The sequence below is a fragment of the Pelophylax lessonae genome (assembly GCF_965119305.1).
Source record: "Pelophylax lessonae genome assembly, chromosome: 12".
Lineage (NCBI taxonomy): Eukaryota > Metazoa > Chordata > Amphibia > Anura > Ranidae > Pelophylax > Pelophylax lessonae.
In genome coordinates, this window is record NC_138779.1 from 13631327 (window position 1) to 13648887 (window position 17561).

General features: G+C 43.8%; 1 protein-coding gene across 2 annotated transcripts in view; it reads right to left on the minus strand.

The window, feature by feature from the left end:
* Nucleotides 1–17561, minus strand: part of PLEKHG5 (pleckstrin homology and RhoGEF domain containing G5) — a gene marked incomplete at its 3' end in the record, with an annotated part of 419430 nt that overhangs the window by 185420 nt on the left and 216449 nt on the right. For both annotated transcript variants that reach the window (XM_082273293.1, XM_082273294.1), the window contains exon 3: nt 10896–10998. In XM_082273293.1, the coding sequence (XP_082129419.1) occupies nt 10896–10998 (103 nt within the window). The remainder of the gene's footprint in view (nt 1–10895; nt 10999–17561) is intronic.

The window sequence follows — 17561 nt, forward strand, 5'->3', positions numbered from 1 at the left end:
AAAAACAGATGGCAATCCCTCCTCATAAAATCGGCCCCCAAATGCTTGCCTTCTCCCTAAAACCGTTTTTAAAGGGGTGACGACCTTCTCTTACTTAGCAACAAGTGGATTTCAGATAGTAAACCTGGTCAGGCATGTGGAATATTCTGTGCACGCTTTCACTTCATTTGCTTCATAATCATAAATCAAATTCCCTGTGTGCTGTGGAAGGCCCTGCGGGCAATGGTGGGCCCGGGACAAAGGTCACAGCCATCAGGTCTCAAGGTAACCAGAGAGCTTATTAATAAGGCAGACGCTATAAAAACTGTTGTAGAGTGGACTAGCAGATACAATATAAAATCAGGATTCTAAGTTATCCACTTCAGCTCCAGGAGATTTACCCCCCCCTTATTGACCAGCCATTTTTTGCGATACGGCACTGCGTTATTTTAACTGACAATTGCGCGGTCGTGTAACACTGTACCTAATTAAAATTGATGTCCTTTATTTCCCCACAAATAGAGATTTCTTTTGGCGGTATTTGATTACCTCTGTGTTTTTTAATTTTTGCGCTATAAACAAAAAAAGCGACAATTTTGAAAAAAAAAAACGATATTTTTTACTTTCTGCTATAAAACATATCCAGTAGAAAAAAATGTCTAAAATAGAATTTCCTCATTTAGGCGAATTTGTATTCTGCTACATATTTTTGGTAATTAAAACAAAAAAGTGTATATTGATTGATTTGTGTCTACAAACTTTGGGATTTTTTTATGACATTTTTTTATTTATTTATATATTTTTTATTAGTAATGACGGTGATCACCAACTTATAGCGGGACTGTGACATTGCGGCAGACAAATTACTTTTTTGGGGACCAGTGAACTGTGCTAAAAATATGCACTGTGTTGTGGAAATGTATAGGTGGCCACGACCATACAGTGGTTTACCAGGACAGGTTCCACTCAGAACAGGCCTCACCATGGTCGACCAAAGAAGTTGAGTGCACGTGCTCAGCGTCATATCCAGAGGTTGTCTTTGGGAAATAGACGTATGAGTGCTGCCAGCATTGCTGCAGAGGTTGAAGGGGTAGGGGTTCAGCCTGTCAGTGCTCAGACCATACGCCGCACACTGCATCAAATTGGTCTGCATGGCTGTCCTCCCAGAAGGAAGCCTCTTCTAAAGATGATGCACAAGAAAGCCTGCAAACAGTTTGCTGAAGACAAGCACACTAAGGACATGGATTACTGGAACCATGTCCTGTGGTCTGATGAGATCAAGATAATCTTATTTGGCTCAGATGGTGTCAAGCGTGTGTGGTGGCAACCAGGTGAGGAGTACAAAGACAAGTGTGTCTTGCCTACAGTCCAGCATGGTGGTGGGAGTGTCATGGTCTGGGGCTGCATGAGTGCTGCCGGCACTGGGGAGCTACAGTTCATTGAGGGAACCATGAATGCCAACATGTACTGTGACATACTGAAGCAGAGCATGATCCCCTCGCTTCGGAGACTGGGCCACAGGGCAGTATTCCTACATAACGACCCCAAACACCTCCATGATGACCACTGCCTTCCTAAAGAAGCTGAGGGTAAAGGTGATGGACTGGCCGAGCATATCTCCAGACCTAAACTCTATTGGGCATCTGTGGGGCATCCCCAACCGGAAAGGTGGAGGAGCGCAAGATCTCTAACATCCACCAGCTCTGTGATGTCATCATGGAGGAGTGGAAGAGGACTCCAGTGACAACCTGTGAAGCTCTGGTGAACTCCATGCCCAAGAGGGTTAAGGCAGTGCTGGAAATAATGGTGGCCACACAAAATATTGACACTTTGGGCCCAATTTGGACATTGTCACTTAGGGGTGTACTCACTTTTGTTGCCAGACATTAATGGCTGTGTGTTGAGTTATTTTGAGGGGACAGCAAATTTACACTGTTATACAAGCTGTACACTCACTACTTTACATTGTAGCAAAGTGTCATTTCTTCAGTGTTGTCACATGAAAAGATAGAATAAAATATTTACAGAAATGTGAGGGGTGTACTCACTTTTGTGAGATACTGTAAAGCCAAAACTGTTTTTTTTTATTTTGTAAACTTAGATAGTGGTGAGGGGTCAGAACATCTGACACATTTTAATTTCTGTCTCTGACCACTCTGCAGAGATTCCCTTTCTTTATTTGTCCTGGTGACCCATCTTGCAATGGGAAATCCAACATTCTGCAGTTGACACTGGAAAAGTAATAGTGGGTAGATCTCCCAATGGGAGCATCTGATCTTGTACATGTCTGGGAGGAAATCTGTACTCACTCTGTTGAGATATCTTCAGTGGTATCGCTATGGGGGTGCCAGGGATGTGGACCACACCCGGGTGACATCCGTCACAGAGGGGTGACACCATCAAGTAGGAGGGGCTGTTTGGGGTGCGCACCTTAAATGTGCGCTGCTGGCCTGAAACTAGCCTGCCCAGGCTTGAAATGCTATTACCTGGGGGCATGCTGAAGGCTGGTGGGTGTTTGGCATCCTTGGGGAGGGAGGGCCATTTCCAATCTGACTGGCTGGTTTAGTTGTTGGGTGGTGCCATTAGGATGTTTGTAGGGGAGCTTGGGAGATTGTGGCGGGGGTGTGTATGTGCGGGGGGGACATAAGATGTTGGCCTTTTGTTATTAGGTGTTGGGGGTGGGGTTATGAGGTGTCGCTGACCACGTGTATGTAGGGGGACAGTTTGAAGCCTGTATATGATGGGAGTGGATGTGGTTGTTTGTTGTTGCTGTGGCTGTGCCAGGTATATATGGGGCATTGGGGTTTGGAGTAGTTTGCTCTTGGTGTATGATGTTGGGGGTTGTATCTGTTTGCAGGTTGATGGGAGGTAGTGTGTTTTTGTTGTGTGGAGGATGGTATGAACCGGGGTGAGATCGATTGTGGTGGGATACCTACCTTGGTGTGGGTCCAATTGGTGTTATGTTGTGCGTTGTGTGTTTGGGTGTGGGATAGGTGGGGGGGGCTGTTAGGTGGTGATCAATTTGGTGACTGTGTTGTGGTGTGTGGGCCTCCTAAGCATGGCTTTACCCTGACTTTTTGAAGTAATCTATATTTCAGCAGTCCAAATATATTTGTGGCCTATTCTGCAAGTTCTAACTGCGGTACAGTGTCTTTCAGACCTGACCCTGGTTTATTACCAGACGTCAGTTGGGCTCTTTATGGTCGGGGTTACGTCACACTGTTTGGAGACATAGACAAGACAATATAGATAACTTTGGTGAGCATAGATTCACTTTTGTGCTGTCTACATGACAAGTACATATATGAGACAATTTAGAAGTTATAATATGTTATTCTTTATTTTAATTTACAATAATGTAGATGCATAACCAAGTTCCTTGAAGAAGCAGAGAAAGTGTTCTGCGAAACGCGTCGGACCCTTTGTGTACCTACGGATATCACTGTTAATGCACTACAATTTGAACTGCTCTGCTTTTTAGCTGCATTTACAGTATGGTTTTATATCTATTTGAAAAATATATATATTTTTACTATGTTTGTACAAATAAAACGTTTTCATTTTAATTGAAAACCCTTGTGTATATTCTCACCTCAATGACGAAGCCCTTTCCTTTATAGTCCCCCTATCTTTAGAGGTATATTCTATACTCTCTATACAAATTTGGTTGTTCACAGATGTAAAAGGAAGTTTTCCCAATGGGAGAGACACAGCAAAAAACAAAACTTCCCTACTCTATCCAAAACACTCAGGAGAATACCTGGCTAACAGTCTCATAGGAGACAGAATGTCAAGCCTCCTTTAGTCTTGTATGGCTGGTAACTCCACCACTGTAGATGAAAGCTTGTACTGCAACGCAGACGTTCAAATATAATGCAGCTCTATGAGAACTGAGCGGACAGACAAGACTCTCCAAGAACAAGACTAGGCCCAACAGGACCAGACTACGCAACAGAATTAGGATGTGTAACATGCCAGGAACCCCAACAACAAAACCAGGCCTTGCAACACAACCAGGCTGTCTAACAATAAGATCAGGCAGTACGACAATAGGACCAGGCAGTCTAACATCAAGACCAGACAAGGGTGCAAAAAACAGGACCAGGAACCCCAGCAACATATCCAGGCCCCAAAACAAGACCAGGCACTACAACACCAGGGCAGAGCAGACCAGAGCAACTCAAACAACAAAGCCAAGCCCCAAAACAAAACAAAACAAAACTGCAAAAAAAAAATAGGACCAGGAACCCCAACAACAAAACCAGGCCCCAAAACAAGATCAGACACTGCAACAAGACCAGGAACGTCAACAACAAAACCAGTCCTCAGAAAAGACCAGGCTCTGCAACCGAAAGACCACACATTGCAACAACAAGACCAGGCTCTGCAACAACAAGAGCAGGAACTGCAACAAAGCCAGGCCCAAAAAAACAAGACCAGGCACGGCAAAAAAAGACCAGAAACTCCAACAACAAAGCCAGCCCCCCAAACTAGACCAGGAACTCCAACAAAGCCAGGCCAAAAAACAAGACCAGGAACTGCAAAAAAAAGACCAGAAACTCCAACAACAAAGCCAGCCCCCCAAACTAGACCAGGAACTCCAAAAACAAAACCAGTCCACAAAACAAATCCAGGCACTGCAACAACAAGACCAGGAAATACAAAAAGAAAACCTGACCCCAAAACAAGACCAGTCACTGCAACAACAAGAGCAGAACCTTCAACAACAATACAAACCCCCAAAGCAAGACAAGGCACTGCAACAAAAAGGCCAGGAACTCTACCAACAATGCCAGGCCCAAAAGCAAGACCAGGCTTTGCATATACAAGTACAGAAATTCAAACAACAAAGCCAGCTCCCAAACAAGACCAGGAACTCCAACAACAAAACCAGGAACCCCAACAACAAAACCTGACCCCAAAACAAGACCAGTGACTGCAACAACATGAGCAGAGCCTTCAACAACAATACAAACCCCAAAAACAAGACAAGGCACTGCAACAAAAAGGCCAGAAACTCCAACAACAAAGCCAGGCCCCCAAACAAGACCAGGCTTTGCATAAGCAAGTGCAGAAATTCAAACAACAAAGCCAGCTCCCAAACAAAACCAGGAACCCCAACAACAAAACCTGACCCCAAAACAAGACCAGTGACTACAACAACAACACCAACAAGACTCAAAAAAAGACCAGACTCTGCAAAAACAGAACCGGGAACTCCAACAACATAATCCGGCCCAAAACAAGACGAGACACTACAACATTAAGATCAGGATCTGCAACCACAAGACTGGGCTCTGCAACAAGACCATGCTTTGCAATATGAACATGACTTACATCATAGTGTTGCAGAATACAAGCCGGCACTCCAAAACGCAGCCTCTGCCATTGTGTTTTTCCCCGGTGAGCTTTTTAGAAACTGAACCCAGTGAAAGGTAGACAATTTTAGAAGGCAAGAGCTTTCTTTTCATAAGTGCCAAGACTTGTGTTTTTTATGGGGCAGCCATTAAACATGGAAGGGAACACTGTCCAGGAAGAGAAAACCACAGCTTTCAATGGGCTGAACTGCAGAGCGATAGCCGAATAATAGGCGGCAGGCGGTTTAAATATCAGGAAAAGCACAACACATCAGCAGACTGTCTGCAGTGGTCTCCAGAGAAACATTACGAGTGCCAGCTGGACCAGGTCACATCATTCTCACTCCCTGCCTCTGAGAGGGAATTTGAACTTGTAAAAAGCAAAAAAAAAAAAGAAAACAGGGAAGTCTTTCATTATGAAGAGAGGCACAAAGAATGCTTGAGAGGGTGGAATGTAAAAATAACAACTGTAATGTTTTATTGATGAGGGTGATTGACTGTATAGGAAATGGAGGCTTACATCCCTTCCAGAATCCCTTGCACCTCGGCACAGGTCAGGCCAGAAGTTGATTTACTGAGCAGATGATTTTTTTAAACACTGGGGGAAAGAAAATATGGTTCTATTGTCTACAACTGCCATTCTCAACCAGCGTTCCTCCAGGGGTTGCGAGGGGTTCCTTGAGCAATGGGCAATTTCTGACTCTCAGTCAGTAAGTAGTCACCAACACCAATAATCTGTAAGAGGTGAAATCTTCACATTGACCATAAATGTAAGGAACATTCTTCTTATTGACCATAACACTAATGTACCATTATCTGTAGCCATAGTAATTATTAGAAGAGGTTCCTTGAGACCTGAGAATTATTTCAGGATTCTTCTGGGTTAACCACTTGCCAATATTGTTATTTTTGCAAAATTGACGCTCTTTTCTTGTTTATAGCGCATGATCAAAAAATGGCACAGGTGATCAAATACCACCAAAAGAAAGCTCTGTTTGTGGGAAAAAAAAGGACGCCAAATTCGTTTAGGTACAGCGTTGCATGACCGCGCAATTGTCCGTTAAAGTCACGCAGTGCCGAATCGCAAAATAGGCCCTGGTCAGGAAGGGGGTAAAATCTTCCGGGGCTTAAGTGGTTAAAAAGAATGATATAGTCTGGTAAACAACAGTCACTGGTACATAATTAGGATGAAGAAAGTCACTTGTCCATCCAGTTTGTCGGGCCTGTTGGGGGTTATTAAAATAATAATAGGTAAAAAGAAAAATGATTTTAAAAGCCATGTATATTTCGTATTATGCATAAGAGATTCTGAACAGGCTGGCGTCCATCTTGTTTTCAGGGTGAAACAAAGTTCATATATACTTGTTAAACAAAATGTCTCTCACAGGCTTACAAAGGGTCTATGGTTTCAAAAGAGATCTTTGTATTTCTATGTAATCGTAAATAAGATTTCTTTTGACATCTCGATCAGATAAAACTTAGTCAGTCTGACGCTATGTTAAGGGGGGATATCTCAGTCTGTCTATAAGTATATAACAATAGACAATGGCTCAGTGTTTTTCAGCATACATTTAAAGATGAACCATATAAGTTTTTATAGATACATTATCATATGTGAGAAGATATTAGCCATAATTATGTCATTATATTATGTAAGGCATATACATATATATTTAGGAATGTTATATCACATTTTGGGTTTATATTCTCAGTAATAATCTTACTTAGAATTCTTTTTCTAATAAGTGTAAGGACATATGTATCTCGTCACTAGTTACCTCATTTCAGAGAAGTTTCTGTGTAGGTCTGGTGTAAGTTTTTATGACACTATAGATCTTCCTATCCTAGTCTGGATGTCTGACAGTTGTGTCACAAGTCAAATAAGTAATTGCTTTTCACTAGCCGACAGGTCAATAGGTCATCAGATAACAAATTGTTTTAATTATATTAAATACAAAATCTAATGAACGGTACAATACTGCCCTCTGGAGACGAAATACCAGGTGCAGTCTTGAGATAATTTGAGATATTCCAATATAAAAATATTATATTGTGTTAAATAATATAATTATTGAAATGGCATTACTTGCCAAGATGAATAATGGAAATACAGGTGGACATTTATGTATGTACTGGGAGTCTGGAGAAAGTTTTATGTTGTGTTATATGATTAATCTCACATATAGAGAAATCATCCTTAATTTTATTAGACCAAATATGGGGTTAATTATAAAAAGGGGTGTGTCTCTGACCTCATCAGTTTAGGTATAGAATATCCCGACCAATAGGGATAATGTTTCATCCCTCTGGGTTTTACTTATGGTAATTTTTATAGCTCTTTGTTCTTACCATATAAAAGACCAACCCAGATATGAGATAGGGACACACACATTACACTACTGACAACACACCTCACACTTACACCACACACGCTATTACATTTTTCAATAGACTCATCCAGACATACTTCCTGGTCCATCATTCATCTGAAACTTGAAGGGAATCCACCATCTTAAGAAAGGCATCCATCTTAGGACTCTGGTAACGATTTGAAGCTAGCGGCTATCTTAAGTGTGGTAATTATGCCTTGCTATGTTATTTGATTTTATTCAACAATTGTTTATTCCTTCCTTATATGTTTTATATTGCATATTTAAAGGGTAATGAGATTACAATCCCAGCCGTATAAGCCATGGTAGATTTTTCTCTAAAAAGCTGATTTTTGTTTTTATACATTATTATTAATATCAGATTAAGTGCATTATTTGCAATTTTAAGTCTTCCGTTTTGCATGGCTTATTCTCATTCCTTCTGCAGTGGAATGACTTTGGGCCGTGTGATTCGCAGACCATTGTAGTCTGTTTATATAGAACATTAATTTATGGCTTATACTATACCTGGGAAGAAATGGTAATCCTGCTTTTACTTTGGTTTCACTTTCACTTTGTTTTGTTTCACTTTGTTTCAGTTTCACTTTCATTATTGAGCTAAACATGACATTGCATTGATTATTTGAAGTTAGTATTTTTTATGTAGAGTTATTTTTGTGTCACTTCTTGTTTGATCATATATCGTGTTTGCATGTCTTGAGAATAAATATTTTTATATATATTCCACGCTGTAGACTGTACTCACTAAGATTGGTATATGCTTTTAAAAAGAAATTAATCAATTAAAAATAATTCACGACAGTGATTTATGGCAATAGGTGAAGACTCTCCTTTTTCACAGATCTTTGCTTATTAACCATAAATAAATACACTGCTATATTCAGAGAGCAGTATAAATATTCTGACATAAGTACGAGCGCAAGATATTTATTATTAAATATTCTTACAAGTTTAAGCAAGGAGATGAAAAAAAAAATAAATTTACAACTGTATCCTCAGACTTGCTAAAAAATTGGAGTTCCCCTATTGTCGCGGTCAGGGGTCAGGCTCGGAGAGTAGTAGCTATAGCAGTAGAGAGGCTCCCACTGACCAACAGGATAAGTAAACAAGCAGGTCACCCTGGTGGATGAGACAAGGTATGGGGTCTAAGCACTATCCTGTATTCACCAGAGCTCCTAATGCTGGGTTTTGCTGTGTGTTAGCATGTAAGCCATCCAAATACAACCCCTTCTCCCAATGCTTGACTCCCCTCAATCAAGTGGGTTGCTTCATATGCCAAAAAGCTAATCCTGATCCCCTAGAAAAGGGGTCTCCAAACTTTCTAAACAAAGGGCCAGTTTACTGTCCTTCAAACTTTAGGGGGGCAGACTTTCACCTGTGGGAGTAGAAAATGTCCTGGCGTCAGCGGGAGTAAACAGTTCCCCATTTTTGGTATTGGGGGAGGAATAGTGCCCCAGTGTTTATGTCAGTGGGAGGAATAGTGTCCCATCATTGGTGTTAGTGACAGGAATAGTGCCCCAGCATCAGTGTCAGTGGGAGGAATAGTGCACCATTGTTGGTGTCAGTTGCAGGAATAGTGCCCCCATAATTGGTATCAATGGTAGGAATAGTCCCCCATCGTTGGTGTCAGTGGAAGTAATAGTGCACCATCTATTGGTATCAATAGTGCCGCATTGTTGGTGTCATTGGGAGAAATAATGCCCCATCATTGGTGTCAGTGGGAGGAATAGTGCCCCATCATTGGTATTAATGGGAGGAATAGTATCCCATAATTGGTGTCAATGGGAGAAATAGCACCCCATCATTGGTGTCAGTGGGAGGAATAGTGCTCCATCATTGGTATTAATGGGAGGAATAGTATCCCATAATTGGTGTCAATGGGAGAAATAGCACCCCACCATTGGTGTCAGTGAGAGGAATAGCTCCCCATTATTGGTGTCAGTGGGAGTAATACTGCCCCATCATTGGTGTCAGTGGGAGGAATAGTGCCCCATCGTTGGTATCAGTGGGAGGAATAGTGCTCCATCATTGGTATCAATGGGAGGAATAGTGCCCCATCATTGGTGTCAGTGGGAGGAATAGTGCCCCATCATTGATGTCAGTGGGAGGAATAGTGCCCCATCATTGATGTCAGTGGGAGGAATAGTGCCCCAGCATCGGTGTCAGTGGGAGGAATAGTGCCCCATCATTGGTATCAGTGGGAGGAATAGTGCCCCATCATTGGTGTCAGTGGGAGGAATAGTGCCCCATCATTGGTGTCAGTGGGAGGAATAGTGCCCCATCATTGATGTCAGTGGGAGGAATAGTGCCCCATCATTGATGTCAGTGGGAGGAATAGTGCCCCAGCATCGGTGTCAGTGGGAGGAATAGTGCCCCATCATTGGTGTCAGTGGGAGGAATAGTGCCCCATCATTGGTGTCAGTGGGAGGAATAATGCCCCATCATTGGTGTCAGTGGGAGGAATAGTGCCCCTACATCGGTGTCAGTGGGAGTAATACTGCCCCATTATTTGGTGTCAGTTGGAGGAATACTGCCCCATCGTTGGTATCATTGGGAGGAATAGTGTCCTATTGTTAGTGCCAGTGAAAGGAACTATGAACTGTTGCTGACAGTGGGGGGAATAATGCCCCAAGGGCCAGATAAAAGTAAGCAAAGGACCGTATTGGGCCCCTGAGCCACAGTTTGGAGGCCACTGCCCTAGGGTAATCAGCTCTGGCTGCCAGACTGTCCTTTTGGTGAGGTCATTGGTTCAAAATGGCCACCACTGTTCCTTGGTGATGACATAGTTCCTAAAGTACCGACTCAATGACTACTCATTACTGGACTAGCCCTCGAAATGTCTGAACCTCGGGTGTGAGCAGAAGAAGGAGCTGAACTTTCTCAGGAAATATTGTAGCAATCAGAGTAGACTTTTATAGCAGTGATGATGGAAAGCTAAAACTTTGGCAAGGAGGTGGTGTGGTTCATATATAAGAAATATGAAAAGGAACTAGTGGAAGCCACAAAGGGTAATTAAAGTGGTAGACGGTGTAATCATAGCTCAGAGCTGTCTAGTCTCGTATTGTAAGACGCAACACTTACAAACCCCTAATACAAGTCACGCCAATGACGAGCGCTGCCTCCCTGTTGTGATTCGGGCCTTTAATTACATGTAATACTAGCAACCTACCCCTTTCCATCTATTAACTCCTCTTCATCTTCCTCAACATCAGACGCGGGGCTCGTCCGCGGAGGGCATGATCGGGTGGAGACGTTTCGGGCCAGGATGGAACCTGTAAAGTTATTAAAATAAAAAAAAAAATTAAATACATCACGGAAAGTCCTTTTTAAACACCTAAAGAGGCCAAGTCACTAACACACAAAAGCACTAACAAATCAAGTATTTTAAATAGAAAATAAAATACAGATACAATTACAGATAAAACATAAATAAAATGAACAAATAAAGCTTTTTTTCCTTTCTGCTTTTTATTCACTTGCCTTAGAGCTAGCTAGAAATTTTGACTTCAGCAGGAAATTAAATTCTCTAACACAGTTCCCTTACTCATTACACATCAGAGCTCTCTCCTCTTGAGTGTTTATCTGCTGTCAATGCTGGCCCAGCTCCTCTGCCCCTCCCCTCACCCCCTAAATAACCTTTTATGTAGCTGCAAGGGGAGAGAAAGAAAGGGAATACTACAGAGTTTTACTTGAGTGAGTCTGCTGGGGCTTCAAACATCACATCCAGGATGGTGGTGCCCAGCAGCAGTCTCAGGGCTAGTGGATGAGGGGAGGTGGGGGAGGGGATGAAGACTTTGATGTGAAAGAGGGAACTGAGGACTGTGATGTGAAAGGGGGGGGGGGGCTGAGGACTCTGATGTGAAAGGGGGGGCTGAGGAGTCTGTGGTGGAATGTGAAGGGGGATGCTGTGGACTTTGACATGAATAGGGTGGTTGCTGAGGAAGTGAAAGTGGGGGGGGGGTGAGGGCTAAGGACTCCAAAGTGAAAGGGATGGGGAGTCTTATTTGGGGGGGGGGCAGAGCACTCTGATATGCATGAGGGGGGAGGGGGAACTGCGGACTCTGATGTGAAGAGAGGGAACTGAGAACCTTGGTAGGAAAGGGGGGGGGCTGAGGACTTTGATGTGAAGAAGGTGGTTGCTGAGGAAGTAAAAGTGGGAAGGGGGTGCAGACTGAAGACTCCAATGTGAAAGGAGAGGGGGACTGCGAATTCTGATGTGGAAGGAGTGGAAACTAAGGACTCTGATGTAAAAGGGGGGAGGGTACTGCGGACTCCGATGTGAAACTGAGGACTCTGATGGGAAGGGAGGGGGCTGAGGACTCTGTGATGGCAAGCAAGGGGGGGGGGGGGGATTCTGCGGTCTTTGATGTGAAGGGGGTGTTGCTGAGGAAGTAAAAGTAGGGGGCACGAAAACAGGGATGGGAAGTCTTATGTGTGTGTGTGGGGGGGGGGGGGGTACAGGGGACACTGATATGAAAGGGGGTGACTACGGACTCTCATGTGTAAGGAGGGGAAACTGAGAACTCTGAATTGAATGGGGGGGGGGGGGGGGTACTGCTGAATCCCATATGAAAGGGGGGAACTGAGGACTCTGATGGGAAAGGGGGGGGGGGAAACTAAAGACTGATGTGGAAGGGGGGCTGAGGACTCTGTGGTGGAAAGTATGGGGGGGGGGGAGTTCTGAGGACTTTGATATTAAGGGGGTAGTTGCTGAGGAAGTAAAAGTGAAGGTGGGGTGAGTACCGAAAACCCCAATGTGAAAGGGATGGGGGGGATGAGGACTCTTATGTGTGTGTGTGTGTGTGTGGGGGGGGCGGTTGAGGACTCTGATTTGAAGGGTGGACTTTGAAGTTAAAGGGTGTCCTTGATGTGTAGGGGGACCTTATTTTAGACTGGGGTGCCTTAAGGGTTTGCAGACTTTTAAAGGGTGCCATAAATGAAAGAAGTTTGAGAAATGCGGACCTAGTTACAAGCATCATTCAATGTGTCACTTTTAGATTCAATAAGTCTACCAGGGAATGCAAATGTTGCATATCCATACAGGAAAACATTGTTCATTTTTTACATAAAAAAGGTCGAAAGTGCAAATCTTATTCAACGAATACAAAACCGACTCGGCGGATGACTCTAAATTTAGCCCCAATACAGCCCTGTGAGAACGTCTGGACGGGAAAGGACAATAAACATCTGAAATCTTTGCAGAAATCCTCAGCGAAGGCACGGATTTCGAAACACTCTTGAATTTCGGCCAAGCAAATCTCTCGGATTTGCCCTCAAAGTGTACTGGATTTGGGCTGTACGGGTGCCAGCGGCGGTGCTTTGGCAGTAAGAGGAAAATGCTAAATGTAAAGAGGTGCCTCGGAGCTACGAGATCATCACAGCATCCAGGTCACATGACCGAGTTCTAGACACTGATATGATTAAAGGTTCCAAATAAATGTGGACATTTTTACATTTAAAGTATCTTTTTTTTTTTTTTTGGACACACTGGGGAAGACTTCTTCTGTCTATTAATTATTTTCTGCGCCCTTAATAGGAAGATTCCTTCTATTTGTCCGGGTGACCACTATCACCCATAAGGGCAAAGGAGAAATCAAAAATATCAAATTGTAACCAGAACAGCCAAAAAAGATGAAAACTTTCAAGGGGGGGGGGGCGCTTGTTCTGGTGACAGAGCATTGCAATAGGGCATCTGGGTGATATGTGGGCTGCTTCCCTGCACAGAGGAACTTCCAAGGATATAAACACATGGAGCAGAGGACTGGAGCACCACAACGTAAAAGTTGAAACCCAGAAAAAGATTATATTTCAAAATTTAATACACTTGATATCCAATCCAACGCGTTTCAGGGGCCACACTCTGGTTTGATCCTCAGCACCAGAGGGGAAAGAATAATTCCTATTCAAGGGCCAAGCATGCGTAGTGTGTGCCCTTTCCCTGTAGCAGCAATGCTGAGGGGTGATTGTCCAACAGCTATAGTGTCTTGGAAACAGGACATGATGGCGGGGGGTGGAACTCCCATTGGCGGTTTTTTTTTGATAGGCTTCAGAGGGAAACCAACATAGCCTACATGCATGCATGTGGGGCCCCTTGACTGCATTGGGTGTTATATGCAAAAGGTGAACTAACCCTTCAAGTGTTCCATGAACCATATAGGGTGCACTGTTGGAGAATTCTCAGTGCCAGTTGGGAAAGCAATGAATGAGTTACTCTATCCATCACCATATTACAGACAGTTGGAGCACCAAAAAGAATGTCTATTTTTTCCAACCAGTCATGATGATCACTTTCCAGGTCGATGGGACAACAGAAGGTGGTCTAAGCACAAAGCACTAGAACCACCCAAACCACCCACTGCAGCTCCCTGAAAACAGGACAGGATCGCTGGAAAGTTCCCATAAGGTCTTTTTAGGCTTCAGGTGGGACCATTGTGGCTTATGGTTCTAGTGGGGCCTCTTGACTGAATGGGCTGTTATATGCAAAAGGTGAACCAACCCTTTAAGTGTTCCCTGGTCCCATGAACCATGTAGGGCACACTGCTGGAGTATTCTCGGTGTCAGTTGGGCAAGCAGTGAAGGAGTTACTTTGTCCATCACCATATTAAAAACAGTTGCAGAACCATGAAGAATGTCTCTCCTTTCCAACCTGTCATAAGCACTTCCTAGGTCTATGGAAGAACAGAAAGTGACCCTGCACTAAACCTACCTATACCACTTCTAGCACAGTTTGGCCACACCCACCATTTGGCATGGTATTATTAGTCCCCCCTATCACCCTATCCCTTATGGAGTCCCAGAAACAGGACAGGATGGAGGAAGGAAAGCTTTTTTAGGCTTCAGGTGGGATCAACACGACCTACAGGTATGCAACTTAACTTTTATACTGGGGTCCCTTGATTGCATAGGCTGTTATATGCAAAATGTGAACTAACCCTTTAAGTATTCCCTGGTTCCATGAACCATATAGGGCGCACTTTTGGAGTTATCTCAGTGCCAGTTGGGCAAAAAGTGAAAGAGTTACTCTATATCCATAACCATATTACAGACAATAGGAACACCATATGGAATGTCTCTCCTTTCCAACCTGTCATAAGCACTTCCCAGGTCTGTTGGACAATGTAAGGTGGTCTACAGCACTAGACCCAACCAAACCACCCACTGCAGTGCCATGAAAACAGGACAGGATCGCTGAAGAGGAGCTCCCATAAGGCGTTGTTAGGCTTCAGGTTGGACTAACGTGGCTTACGGGTATGCAACTTAACTTTTCTACTTGGGCCTCTTGACTGAATGGGCTGTTTTATGCAAAAGGTGAACTAATCCTTTAAGTGTTCCCTGGTTCTATGAACCATATAGGGCGCACTTTTGGAGTTATCTCAGTGCCAGTTGGGCAAGAAGTGAAAGAGTTACTCTCTATCCATAACCATATTACAGACAATAGGAACACCATATGGAATGTCTCTCCTTTCCAACATGTCATAAGCACTTCCCAAGTCTGTAGGACAATGGAAGGTGGTCCACAGCACTAGACCAAACCAGACCACCCACTGCAGTGCCCTGAAAACAGGACAGGATTGCTAAAGGGAAGTTCCCATAAGGCATTGTTAGGCTTCAGGTTGGACCAACGTGGCTTACGAGTATGAAACTTAACTTTTCTACTTGGGCCACTTGACTGAATGGGCTGTTATATGCCTGGTTCTATGAACCATATAGGGCACACTGTTGGAGTAATCTCAGTGCCAGTTGGGCAAGCAGTGCAGGAGTTACTCTGTCCATCACCATATTACAGACAGTTGAAGCACCGTAAAGAATGTATCTCCTTTCCAACCTGTCATGAGCACTTCCAAGTCTATGGGACAACAGAAGGTGGCCCCCGAACTAAACCCACCGATACCCCTTCTAGCACAATTTGGCCACACCCACCATTTGGCATGGTACATTATTAGTCACACCTACAACTCTATCCCCTATGGAGTTTAGCAGTAGCTAAACTCCAAGCAGGAGGCACCAGCAATAGACCCACTCATACCACCCAATGCAGCATCCTGAAAACATGACAGGAAGGGGTAAGGGAAGCTCCAATAAAGAGTGTTTTAGGCTTTAGGGGGAACCAACATGGTGTACAAGTAAGAAATCTAACTTTTTTACTGGGGACTATTGACTAAATGGGCTGTTATATGCATAAGTTGAACTAACCCTTTAGGTATTCCCTGGTTCCATGAACTATATAGGACGCACTGTTGGAGTTATCTCAGTACCAGTTGGGCAAGAAGTGGAATAGTTGCTCTCTGTCCATCACCATATTAAAGATAGAGCCCCATGAAGAATGCATCACCTTTCTAACCTTTCCCAGACATGAGCACTTCCCAGGTCTATGGGACAATGAAAGGTGGCCCCACCACTAAATCCACCCAAACTACCCACTGTAGAGTCCCAGAAACAGGACAGGATGGGGGGAAGGGAAGGTCCCATAAGTATTTTTTTTTTTTGGCTTCCGGTGTGACCAACATAGCCTACGGTTATGCAACTTAACTTTTCTTCTAGGGTCCCTTAAATGCATAGGCTGTTATATGCAAAAGGTGAACTAACCCTTTTAGTGCGTTGTCTCAGTGCCAGATAGGCACAGAGTGGAGGAGTTAAACAGTTGGACACTATTAAGGAGACCTCTCTTTTCTAACCTGTCCCAGACATGAGCACATTCCTGGTCCATTGGGCAACAGAAGGTGGCCCCCTGCACTGGAACTCAACTATACCCCTTTTATCACAATTTGGCCACACCCACTATTTGGCATGGTACACTATTAGTCCCGCCTACCAGTTCACCCTCTACAAAGTTCAGCTTTAGCCTAACTCCAAGCAGGTATAATAGAATTAAACGACATATGAAGCTCCATTGTAGGCTTTATTGTGGTATGGAGATATATAACAGTGGGGAAAATTATTATTTGAAAGTTTGCCCACTTACAAAGAAATGAAGGGTCTATAATTTTTATCATACACTAAACAAAATTATAAAAACGCAACATTTTTGTTTTTGCCCCCATTTTTCATGAGCTGAACTCAAAGAACTCAAAGACTTTTTCTATGTACACAAAAGGCCAATTTCTCTCAAATATTGTTCACAAATCTGTCTAAATCTGTGTTAGTGATCACTTCTCCTTTGCCGAGATAATCCGTCCACCTCACAGGTGTGGCATATCAAGATGCTGATTGGACAGCATGATTATTGCACAGGGGTGCCTTAGTCTGCCCACAATGAAAGGCCACTCTAAAATGTGCAGTTTTATCACACAGCACAATGCCACAGATGTGGCAAGTTTTGAGGGAGTGTGCAATTGGCATGCTGGCTGCAGGAATGTCCACCAGAGCTGTTGCCCGTGAATTGAATGTTCATTTCTCTACCATAAGCCATCTCCAAAGGCGTCTCAGAGAATTTGGCAGCACATCCAACCAGCCTCACAACCACAGACCACGTGTAAGCACACCAGCCCAGGACCTCCACATCCAGCATCTTCACCTCCAAGATGGTCTGAGACCAGCCCAGGACCTCCACATCCAGCATCTTCACCTCCAAGATGGTCTGAGACCAGGCACCCGGACAGCTGCTGCAACAATCGCTTTGCATAACCAAAAAATTCTGCACAAATTGTCAGAAACCGTCTCAAGGAAGCTCATCTGCATGCTCCTCGTCCTCATCGGGGTCTTCACCTGACTGCAGTTCCTCGTCGTAACCAACTTGAGTGGGCAAGTGCTCACATTCAATGGCGTCTGGCACTTTGGAGAGATGTTCTCTTTACGGATGAATTACGTTTTTCTTAGATCTTTGAGTTCAGCTCAT